General features: G+C 42.9%; 1 protein-coding gene across 1 annotated transcript in view; it reads left to right on the top strand.

Moving 5' to 3' along the window:
• Positions 1 to 12,014, top strand: part of TTLL5 (tubulin tyrosine ligase like 5) — a 150,415-nt gene that overhangs the window by 70,507 nt on the left and 67,894 nt on the right. The window contains exons 24-29 of the mRNA XM_083349082.1: positions 1,467 to 1,613; positions 3,468 to 3,571; positions 5,111 to 5,238; positions 6,091 to 6,204; positions 11,109 to 11,183; positions 11,289 to 11,498. Coding sequence (XP_083205208.1) covers positions 1,467 to 1,613; positions 3,468 to 3,571; positions 5,111 to 5,238; positions 6,091 to 6,204; positions 11,109 to 11,183; positions 11,289 to 11,498 — 778 coding nt within the window. The remainder of the gene's footprint in view (positions 1 to 1,466; positions 1,614 to 3,467; positions 3,572 to 5,110; positions 5,239 to 6,090; positions 6,205 to 11,108; positions 11,184 to 11,288; positions 11,499 to 12,014) is intronic.

The raw sequence follows: 12,014 nt of genomic DNA, 5'->3' as shown, positions 1-12,014 counted from the left end.
CTGATTCCTCCCAGCTAGGGCTGAGCAGAAATGCTGAACGTTTAACCATCTGCAATATTAAAACATCTTACCTTTCTCTGTAATTTAAAACAATTTGAATGTCTCTCTTTGATCCTGTCTAGTTTATTGATGTGCAGAACAAATAGAAGTGTGTTTGGAATCTGATAGAGATTAGGTTTAGCTGAATAGAGCATGGCTGAAGTGATAGCCAGTTTAGATTGCTGTATTTGTTTTGCATTTAGTTCCAGATTACCTCTTCTTAAACGCTGTATATAACATCTCTGAGTTGTTTTTCTATTTTCCCCCAATCACAGAATCACCTAGGGTGTTTTATATAAAATACTGGATTTAGAGCACTTAATGAGATTGCTCCACATTTCTAGTCTTTGTCATCTTAGCCCAAATAGAGACTTTGTGAAAACAGGCAGTGCATAGTAAGCAATCTAGCTCAAAGATTAGAAACCTTATGTAAGAAATAAGGAATAATCAGTTTGCTTCAGTGGAAAATGTTACCCCACTCTTTCCAAGTGGAAAATTAAAACTGGCTTTCTAAGAGCTACTTTGTCTGCACTGCTGTGAAAAATAATATTTACAGTAACAGTTCAGACCAATCTAATATAATGCTAATGAGAGGTAAATTGTGAAATGTAATGGTTTGGCTATGAAGCAGTTCATTTACATGTTTAGTAGGGCATCTGGCCAAAAGTAAATCCAAACTGGAGACAGAATGTATTTGAAATCAAACACCATAGCAGGCAGCTTAATATTTATTTTCTAGGGAGAGTATTTCTTCTCCACCATGATCTGGTGACAAAGTAGGAAGAAATGATGATGATGTCCTTAAAGTAAGATAGCATGAGCAAAAGTAATGAATAATGGTGGCAAAACTGTACCTAATCAAAATGACATGCAGAAATCTGCTACCCTTCAGATTTGTGCTTTTTATCTGTAGTTAGTTCCAGCAATAATAGACATTAGCATTGTACATGCTTTAAAAACATTTAGAACAAGGGTGGACTTCAAATCCCAGAATTCCCCCTTGAGCCATGGCGAAGTCCACAAGTCTTAAAGTTTCCGATGTTGGACATTCCTGATTTAGACGGTTGTTCCACACAGTAGAAGAAAAGAGGCTGGTTTAATGAATTGACTAATTAAAACATCTATGACATTTAATGTGAAATTCAAAGCAGCTGTGTCTTTTCAGGCTATCATGGAAGCCTGCAAAAAAGAGAGGACTTGAATGAGCAGAAGGGAGGTACCACGCATGCTCTAGAGCAGTTCTTCCAAGACACATTCAAAGCATGCCCAGCTTTGATGGGTAGTGTTAGAATACTTGAGATCGCGCATCCCATTCTTTTTGTCACACATTTTTCTTTACAGTGTGGTTCCTTTTAAACAAATGTAGACATACTTTTGATAAAATTGAATGCTTGGATTCTGTCTTCAGTGTTGCTTCTTCACGGCAGGAACTTGTGGTTCGTTTTTTGAAGCGAGCAGCCAGTAATCTTCAACAGTCATTGAGGATGCTACTTCCAAGTCGGCGCCTGGCTCTCTATGACCGTAGGCGCATCTTAGCTCACCAGCTGGGTGAATTCATCATCTGCTATAACAGGGTGAGTATTGACTACGCTACCACCAGCACAATATTAATTTATAAGTTCTAGAGATTCATATTCAAATAGATCATTCTATTTTTTGCTTTAACGAATCTCGTTGTATCCAATGTGCAAAGAAGAAAAAGCAGCAGCATAAGTCATTCATTCTTCACTTTTTCAAATGTCTAGTGCAATGATGGAGTGATTTTAAAAAAAATGTAATCTGCCAAGTTATTTATGAGAGACAACTAACTTCTGGAACTTGCGTACAGTCACTCATGCACTCGTGACCTCTCGTATAGACTACTGCAATGCTCTCTACATGGGGCTGCCCTTGAGGACCACTCGGAGGCTTCAGCTGGTGCAGAATGCGGCTGCGCGAGTTGTGATGGGGGTCTCCCAATACTCCCATGTAACACCTTGTCTCCATGAGCTGCATTGGCTTCCAGTTGCCCTCCGGGTGAGATTCAAGGTGCTGGTGATTACCTATAAAGCCCTAAATGGCATGGGTCCGGATTACTTACAGGAGCACCTGCTGCCAGCGTCATCTTCCCTTCGTCCTGTGTGCTCCCACAGAAAGGGCCACCTCAGGGTGCCGTCGGCCAGAGAGTGTCGGCTCCCGACCTTCGCTCTTTCTGCCGGGATCTGAAAACCTATTTATTTGAACAGGCCGGCCTGGTTTAAGGGTTTGGGGTATTTTTAATTATTTAGGGCTTAATTTAATTTCATTTTAACTTTTGTATGTAAAGCTTTTACTGCCCTGTACACCGCCCTGAGTCCTTCGGGAGAAGGGCGGTATAGAAATTCAAAAATAAATAAATAAATAAATATATATATAAATAAAGTCAAATCTTCAATCCTGTTTCAAGTATTGCAGTGAAAGCAGAAGGTCCTTTATTTGAGATTTTGTTTTCCTTGCATTTTTGTAATTTGGCATAAATAGGCAATTCCAAAATGGGCAGACAGCCATTAATAATTTGTGTGAATGTTAAATTGATAGTTTAGTTAACAAAATAATTCTCTGAAGTACCTGTTTCCTTTGACAAACTAGTAATATTTTCTGATATTTTTATTGCAACAACTTTGACAGTAACTTTCATTTATGTTTTTGAAATGGAAATGAAGTTGTTCACTAAAACTGATGTTCAGATCCATTGCCCTTATAATGAAAGAAAATCATGAAAATTCTGAAACTATTGGTCAAAATGTCTCGTATTTTGCTATTTTTGTTGGGTTTTTAAAAATGTGATTATGCTCCAATAAAAACTAATTTAAATGCCCAGGGTTATTTAGTAATAGGACTTTAAATGACAATTGAAGTTACTTCATGTTTTGCAACATGAAGTACATTAGTGCTCAAAATTCTTGAGATGCACAATATTTGTAAACTCAGTACTGGATCCCATTGACATTACTAATATCTTCTTCAGTGCAATGAAGTCTTGGAAAGACAGTAAGAAAGGGGGACAAATGACAAATGATGATATCATAGAAATGCAGTAACTTAATGCACTTGTATCTGATCTCCTAATATAAGTATTCAGTTGTAATGTTTGCATGATGTATGTGTCTTACAGTAATTTGTTATGGATAACATTCAGTAATTGTTTTTATCAGTTTATAACCTCCATAATTAACAGAACTAGAAAAACACCTTTATCCACAAAGTTTTTGGCTTAATATTGTTTAGTTTATAGATGCAGAATAAAAAGTACATGCAAAATGCATGCAAAGCCCAAATAGGTCTCACAGTGGAACAATATTTTGCTTCTCTAACTGAAAAAAAACCACCCTAGATATTTAAGTACACCTATGGCAAGTTCTGTATCTATCCAGATTTTTGCCCAGCAATCTGTTGTTGCTGATTTTTAGGAAACAGATCAAATGTCTCAGAAAAAGGCAATGAAGAAACAGGAGGAAGAAGAAGAAGAAGGGGTAGATGAGGAAGGCTTTCACGAATTTATCACTAAAGCAAGGTATGAATTACTCGAAAGCATTTAGAACAAGAATTATATTGTCTCCTATTGGAGACCAATTTGAAACTTCTTGAAGGTATTGCTTTTTTATTCTCTCATATGTCAGTTGATTATTATATTTATTTCTGTGTTTTTCATGAATGCAAAATCTACCTTATTCTTCAGGCCCAGAAGTCTGCTTTGTATACTAACCTGTACTGAGCTTGTGGCTAGTTAGTACAATTGTTTAGTGGTAGTAATAAGTATTGTAATTTTTCAAAGGGAAATAGAATTGGATGTACTCCACTGTAGATAGGAGGATTATATCCTTCTGGGATTTTCCTCCTTTCTCTGTTTTCACGGTAGCATGGCCCTAAAAAGAAGGGGCAAAATCCATTTTGCAACAAAGATGGTAAAATATAGCTCTGGAGAGGTAGTGTTTAAATTACAGAGAAGGCTATGGAATTTTTAACGGTGATTTTGTCATAGGAAACATGGCAGTGCTGTAGTTCTGTTTGGGGTGGGGTTGCCTTTAAGTCAGTGTTGACTCTGGACAACTGTCTGGACTAGTCCCTGCAGGTTTTGTGGCAAGGTTTTTCAGAAGTGGTTTGTCCTTGCTGCCTTCCAAGAGCTGAGAGAAAGTGACTAGTCCAGGGGTAGGCAACCTCGGCTCTTTTATGACTCATGGACTTCAACTCCCAGAATTCCTGAGTCAGCTATGCTGACTCAGGAATTCTGGGAGTTGAAGTCCATGAGTCATAAAAGAGGTGAGGTTGCCTACCCCTGGTCTAGCCTCTTCTTTAAAATCTCCAGTGATGAAGCGCCCACAATTTTTGGAGGCAAGCTGTTCCACTGGTTAATTGTCCTCACTGTCAGGAAGTTTCTCCTTAATTCCAGGTTTCTGCTCTCTTTGGTCAGTTTCCAACCATTGTTTTTTTGTCCTGCCCTCTGGTGCTTTGGTAAATAAGGTAACCCCTTCTTCCTTGTGGCAGCCCCTCAAATACTGGAATACTGCTATCATATCTCCCCTATTTCTTCTTTTCTTTAGACTTGCCCAGGGGTAGGCACCCATGGCTCTTTTATGACTCGTGGACTTCAACTCCCAGAATTCCTGAGCCAGCTTGGCTGGCTCAGGAATTCTGGGAGTTGAAGTCCACGAGTCATAAAAGAGCCAAGGTTGCCTACCCCTGGACTAGTCCAAGGTCACCCAGCTGGATTTGTACCTAAAGTGAGCATAGAATTATAGTCTCCCGGTTTCTAGCCTGGTGCCTTAACTACTACATCAAAATGACACTGTATATTTTATAGAAATAATAGCTAACATTGTTATTATTAGCTTTTGGATGATTAGAAGTATTACTTTCCTTAAATGCAGCATGGAATTTTACCAAGCTTAACAAAAATATCTTTTTCCCCCCTTTAGTTCTTTCCAGTTTGTCTTTCTTTCCCCCTTACCTCCTCCATGCTTCCTTTCAAATATCTTATAGTAGCTGTTGCAGCTGCATCACCACATTGTAAAGTTAGGCCATTTATTCTTGTATACACCCTTTCTCATTTTAGTGAAAGTGATCTTGAGGAGGTACTGACTTTTTACACACACAAGAATAAATCAGCAAGTGTCTTCCTGGGAACAAATCCTGGAGCTACGAAGCATAGTAATAGCCAATTGGAAAACAGGAACAAAGGCAGTGAGTATCCATTTCTGATACCTTCAGTATAATTGTAAAGAAGCAAATGAGGAATGTCCTGAGCTAAATTTCAAGTGTTGTTGCAAAGGGCCTGAATTCTTATGCCAATGTGATATTTCAGGGTTTTTTTCTTAATAAAGTTACAGACATTTCTAAAATTCTGTTTTCACTTTGTCATTATGGGGTACCAAGTGTAGATTAATGAGAAAAAAACGAATTTCAACAACTGTAGAATCAGACTGCAGCATAACGAAATTGACCAAAGTGAAGGGGGTCTGAATACTTTCCCAATGTACTGTAGGCACATCATGTTTTGCTTGTATATCATCCCTGCTTTGTTACCTGCACTGGCTGCTAATTGGGTTTTGGGTGCAAATCAGGTTGCTGGTTATCATTGTAAAGCTTTACATGGCATAGAGCCTGGCTATCTAAGGGATTATCTCTGCCCATTCGATGAGATTGAGCAGAGTGAGCATTCTCCAGGTCTCCTTAACACTATCTGTCAGGACCTAGGCAGTATGTTTTCTTTGTTGTGGTGCCTACCTTCTGGAAAAGCATCCCCTGGGAATCCCCCCCATCCCCCGTATTTTCTGTCCTGTTTTGGAAGTTGTTGAAAATTGACTTTGTTCCCAAGCCTGAGGTTTGATGCCAAGCTTTTATTTATCTCTTGTATTGGTTTCCAATTTGTGTGGCTATTTTCCAGATGCACATGCGTTTTAAATTTCAGTTTTAGGATGGAATTTTATTTGCAAATGCAATTAATATCAGATTATTTGCTGTATTAGAAAATGTCATATTGAAAATCATTATCATACATGGCTTATTTTTCTTCTAATTTTGAAAACTTTTCAGATAACTCAGAAAAGGTGGGCAAAAATGAAAAAAAGCACTCCCAACTTCCAGTGGAGAAGGAAAATGTAGTAGAGCAGCCGAAAGTTGATCAACCCAAAGGAACTAGTTTACCCAGTAAGAAAATTGGAAAAAGAGTAAATTTGTGTAGTTAGACTCTGACAAAAAATTAATGGCTTATTGTTGGCTTTCTCTGTCATGGTGTCTTCTCTATGTAACAACATCCACCCAGAGAATGTGTGTGAAGACTTGCCTTTTCCCATGATATAGCTGTCCTGATACTTTTATAAGAGGTCTTCACCTCACCTTTTTTGTGTTGTTGTATGTGTTTTCTTGTTGTTGCTGTTTTATATGTTCTTTGCCACCCGGGGTTTTGCTGGATTTAAGACAGCTTTATAAATGTGATAGAAATATAGATTAGATAGATAGATAGATAGATAGATAGATAGATAGATAGATAGATAGATAGATTAAATAGATTAGATAGATAGATTAAATATTTATTTATTTATTTATTATTTAAATTTATATACCGCCCTATTCCCGTAGGACTCAGGGCGGTTTACAGGGAAAATTAAAATACATAGTATACAAAATTAAAAACAATTAAAACTATTAATTAAATTACAGTCCCTGAAGTTAAACTAAAACCCAATTAAATTAAATTAAATTAAAACCCCTCAGTCTGGGCCAAACAGCTCGAAGAACTAGGTTTTCAAGTCCCGGCAAAATGAGCGAAGGTCGGGGGCAGTCCTGAGTTCCGTGGGAAGTTGGTTCCATAAGGCTGGTGCGCCCACAGAAAACGCCCTTCCCCTGGGAATAACCCGCCGGCATTCCTTAACCGGCAGTACCCTGAGAAGGCCCTCCCTGTGGGAGCGCACAGGACGATGGGAAGTTGATGCCGGCAGCAGGTGTTCCCTTAGATAATCCGGACCAAAGCCATTTAGGGCTTTATAGGTCATTACCAGCACCTTGAATCTCACCCAGAGGGCAACCGGAAGCCAATGCAGCTCACGGAGAAGAGGTGTTACACGGGAGTATCGGGAAACTCCCATAACAACTTGCGCGGCTGCATTCTGCACCAGTTGAAGCCTCCGAGTGGTCCTCAAGGGCAGCCCCATGTAGAGAGCGTTGCAGTAGTCTAACCAGGAGGTCACAAGCGCATGGGTGACTGTGCGTAGGGCATCTCGGTCCAGATAGGGCCGCAACTGGCGCACCAGGCGAAGCTGGGCAAAAGCCCCCCTGGCCATGGCTCCTATATGGTCTTCAAAATTGAGCCGTGAATCCAAGAGGACGCCCAGGTTGCGAGCCCTATCGATGGGGGGTAACACCTCACCCCCCATCATTAATGATTGAACGACCTGGCTAACCTGAGATGCCGGTATGTACAGCCACTCAGTCTTGGCAGGATTAAGACGAAGCCTGTTTCTCCCCATCCAAACCCGGACCGCCTCCAGGCAATGGGACATCACTTCGAGTGCATCACTGGGTTGGTTCGGGGTAGAAAGAAAAACTTGGGTATCATCAGCGTACTGATGATACCCCACCCTGAAACCACAAATGAGCTCGCCCAGCGGTTTCATGTAGATGTTGAACAGGAGGGGAGAGAGGACTGACCCCTGAGGGACTCCACAAACAAGAGACCTCGGGGCGGACCTCTGCCCTCCCATCAACACCGACTGCGAGTGGCCCAGGAGGTAGGAGAACCACTGTAAAACAGTGCCTCCCACTCCCAACCCCCTGAGACGCCGCAGTAGGATACCATGGTCGATGGTATCGAAAGTCGCTGAGAGGTCTAAAAGGACTAGGACGGAGGAACATCCCCTGTCCTGAGCCCTCCAGAGATCATTCACTAGTGCGACCAATGCCATCTCCGTGCTGTTTCGGGCCTGAAACCCGATTGGTACGGGTCAAGATAATCAGTTTCCTCCAGGAACAGAGGAAGCTGATGCGCCACCACATTCTCAACAACCTTCGCCAAGAAGCAAAGGTTGGAGACCGGACAGTTATTTAAAACAGCCGGGTCCAGGGCAGGCTTCTTGAGGAGGGGTGTCACCACTGCCTCCTTCAAGGCAGCGGGAAAAATACCCTCCTTCAGGGAAGCAGTTGTTACTGCCTGGAACCAGCCTCGTGTCTCCTCTCGAGCCGCATAAACCAACCAGGAGGGGCACGGGTTCAGTAAACAAGTGGTGGAACTCAGTCTCCTCATGATCCTGTCCACGTCATCGGGGGAAACGGACAAACTCAGTCCAGATAACATGCTCAAGACCGCTTGATTCCTCCATGTCAGACTCTGCCCAGTCAGAGTCCAAACCGGTCCGGATCTGAGCGAGTTTGTCCACCAGATGATGACTAAACTCCTCAGCCCGCCCCTTTAAGGGTTTCTCCCTCGTCTCCCGATCAAGGAGAGAGCGAGTCACCCTAAACAGGGCGGCTGGGCGATTATCTGCGGACACGATGAGGGCAGCGAAGTAATTAGACTTCGTCGTCCTCATCGCAGCAAGGTAAGACCTTGTGAAGGTTCTTAGCCGCAATCGGTCTGATTCAGACCGGGTGGACCTCCAACCGCTCTCTAGACCCCATCTCCGACGCTTCTTCTCCCGGAGCTCCACAGAAAACCATGGGGCCCAACAGGATCTGTGCCGGGTCTGGGGTCGCAATGGTACAACACGGTCGAGTGCCTCGGTGGCCACCCTTTCCCAGGCATCCACCAAGGCATCGACCGGGCTGTGAATGAGGGAGATAGGTAAAGACCCAAGCACCATCTGGAACTGTTCTGGGTCCATTAGGCGCCTGGGACGGAACGACCTGGTCGGCTCCACAGCCCGGCGGCGGGGGGTGACATAGCAGAAGATCAGCCGTAGGAGATAATGATCGGACCATGACAGGGGGACAATAGTTGGCAAGCCCCCTCCCAAATCATCCAACCATTGCCCGGATAGAAAAATCAGGTCGAGAGTGTGACCCGCCCCATGAGTCGGGCCCTGAATTACTTGGGTCAGGTCCATGGCCGTCATGGAAGCCATGAACTCCTGAGCTAACTCTGACGACTCTCCCAGGGATGGCAGGTTGAAGTCGCCCAGAACTATAAGTCTGGGAAACTCCACCGTCAACCCTGAGAGGGTGTCGAGCAGCTCGGGCAGGGCCATTGCTACACAGCTGGTCACCAGGTATGTTAGCAACAGGCCCAACTGAGCCCGACGGCCACATCTCATGAGGAGGGACTCCTATCTGGACAATGGTGGTCTCCCGCGGACATAAGGTCTTCCGTATAACCACCGCCACCCCACCGCCCCTGCCCTGAGCCCGAGGCTGGTGCAGCACACAGAAACCCGGAAGGCACAATTCAACCAGAGGGACACTGCCCTCTGGGTCCAACCAGGTCTCCGTAATGCATGCCAGATCTGCGTGTTTTTCCTCGATCAATTCCCGGACGAGGGGAGCCTTGTTCACAACGGATCTGGCATTAAAATACACGTCTGAGCTCAGGGTCCTGATCTCCCTCACCCCCGGATAAAAGGGTACTAACCGGAGGGTCGGAACACGCCACCGCTCGAAGACAGCGGGGGCGCGGTCCCAGATATTGATGCGGCCCTCCGTGTAACCGCCTGCTGCCATTCCCAGTCGTGGGGATTTGCAACCCCACCCCAATACCAACGGAACCAAAAGCCCATGCCCCCAACCCCATCTCACCGGGAACTATTGTAGGCCCAGACTGACCGCCGGTTGATGAAACGCACCCCAATTCCCTCCCCTCCCTCCCCTTCCCCCCTCCCTAACCCTTTAAAACAACCGGCTAAAAAACATACCAGGGGCCTCTTAATGCATTTCCACCAGAGGCACCTATCTAAGCCCAGCCACCTCTCGGGGTCCCAACAACTGGGCCCGTCCTTAAGGGAAGTAAGGGACATGGCGACAGGTCGTATCCAGGAGGGAGGAGCCCTCCTGAGAGTGTACAAGTCTGTGCTAGAATATTGAATATGGGTCATGTCATAATAAAAGCTGCATAGGGCAATAAACCAAATGAGCAATTAGATGACTGTGATGATGTTATAAGGCCAGGATATGTATCTCAGTCCCCAACTCAATTCAACTCGGCGCAGCCACTCTCTCACCACTGCTAAGGGAAGCCCACCTAGGGTGGACTGAGTCAAGAGTGCCAAGGAAACCCATCCCACTAATCTCTCACATCAGTGGGTGGTTGATGAACAATCCAGGCCGCCCTGTCACCACGGCCTGATCCCGATTAGATTAGATAGATAGAGTATTCAGATAAAATTAGACTCTCAGTGAGTCTGTCAGCCAAGATACTAACAATTATATATATATTTTTTCAAATTTAGAGTTCTGATTTCTAATTTAGAGTTAATAGTATGATTCTTTACAATATTTTATTGTATTGATACTGCTTAGTATAACAAATGGATGGATCGATGAAATAAGCTCTAATATTTTTAATCCTTTCCACAATGCATTTTAAGTTAAACATTTTCATGAACATTGAATAGAAAAAAACTTTGGGGGGAATTTTTAATGTGTTAAGCAGTATACTATACTGTTGATATAAAACCCGTAGAAATGTTGTGGAGTTAAAAAGTATCATAGACTGTTTCATGTATGAGACTGACTTTATGAATACTGTTGTAATTTACTGTAAAAAACAAATGTAACTGATGCAGTACTGTTTATAAATATTACATGCAAGAGTCAAATAATTGGGAATAAGTACTGTTCTACCTTTGAGTATCTTAATTATTATTAAATAGAAGACTGAGTATCCATGTGGAGAACATCACAGTAAAATGATAAAATTAACAATATAAATACAGACAGGCTAGAATATATTGAGAAATATTTTTATTTGCTATTAGAGTTCTTTTATGAAATTGTTGAACATTCAGATGCTATATAAAAATATCTAAAGCCTGTAAAACGTAGTGCAACTGAGGAAGTGTTTATGTGTCCAATTGAAAAATATGAATTGCCTTGATTTCCTTGATTTTTTTCTCTTCCTTTACTAGGTGTTCCTTCGTCAACGGAAGATGGAGAGAATACACCGCAATTCAGCGTTCTTAGCACTTCTTCCTTTACTCATGGTACCACGCTCCCACAAAGCATCAGTATGCCATTGTCCTCGCAACCTGCTGCCTGTGAGAATGTACAGTTGCCTGATTATCACTCAACCCCTTCCCTTTCGTCAGGTTCTAGAGCGACATTTTCCCCTTCTTCTCACAATGCAGCACCTGACAACTTGTCTAATGCACCAAGCAATGTGTCCCGCCCATCCTCAAACAGTACAAGCTTACACCGTTGTCGGTCTGGCAGTTACACTGTCAGCCCCTTCTCTTCCTTTCAGACTGCCATGCAAATCTACAGCCAGAGACTGACCCGACCATCCTCAGCAAAAGCAGGTAGACTGATGCTCAGCTGGCACACTATTGTAATATATTTTTGGAATATCTTAATATCCAAGACAATTTGAATTAATTGTGCAAATTTTGAGTTGGATAAATTCTTATTTTCCTTATGAGAGATTTATTTGAAAAAGAACTATATCCAATCTAATTCAGAATTGTCCTCTAGTTATCTTCTATAGCAGTGGTCCCTAACCTTTCCAGCTTTGCGGACTGGCTGGGGTGGGGGGAGTGGGGGGAGGGCAGGAGATGGTTCCATGTGAGTAATGGGGCTTCACTCATGCTTGCCCACCACTTCCGCAGCCCATTTCCAAATGGGCCACCCAGTACTGGGCCACAGCCCAGGGGTTGGGGACCCCGTTCTTGAGTATTAAGACATGCATGAAAAAATTATATTGTTAATTCTTAGGCAACTTGCAGAAACAAAGAATAGGGTGATCATGTCTCTCTAATCTTATTGTTGTTTTATCATGACACAATTGGACAATAGACTCCAATAGGTTGAGTAGTGGT

The sequence above is a fragment of the Vipera ursinii genome (genome assembly GCF_947247035.1).
Source record: "Vipera ursinii genome assembly, chromosome: 1".
NCBI classification, from domain to species: domain Eukaryota; kingdom Metazoa; phylum Chordata; class Lepidosauria; order Squamata; family Viperidae; genus Vipera; species Vipera ursinii.
Note: the sequence above shows the minus strand (reverse complement) of the source record. Positions and strands in the feature narration are given on the sequence as shown.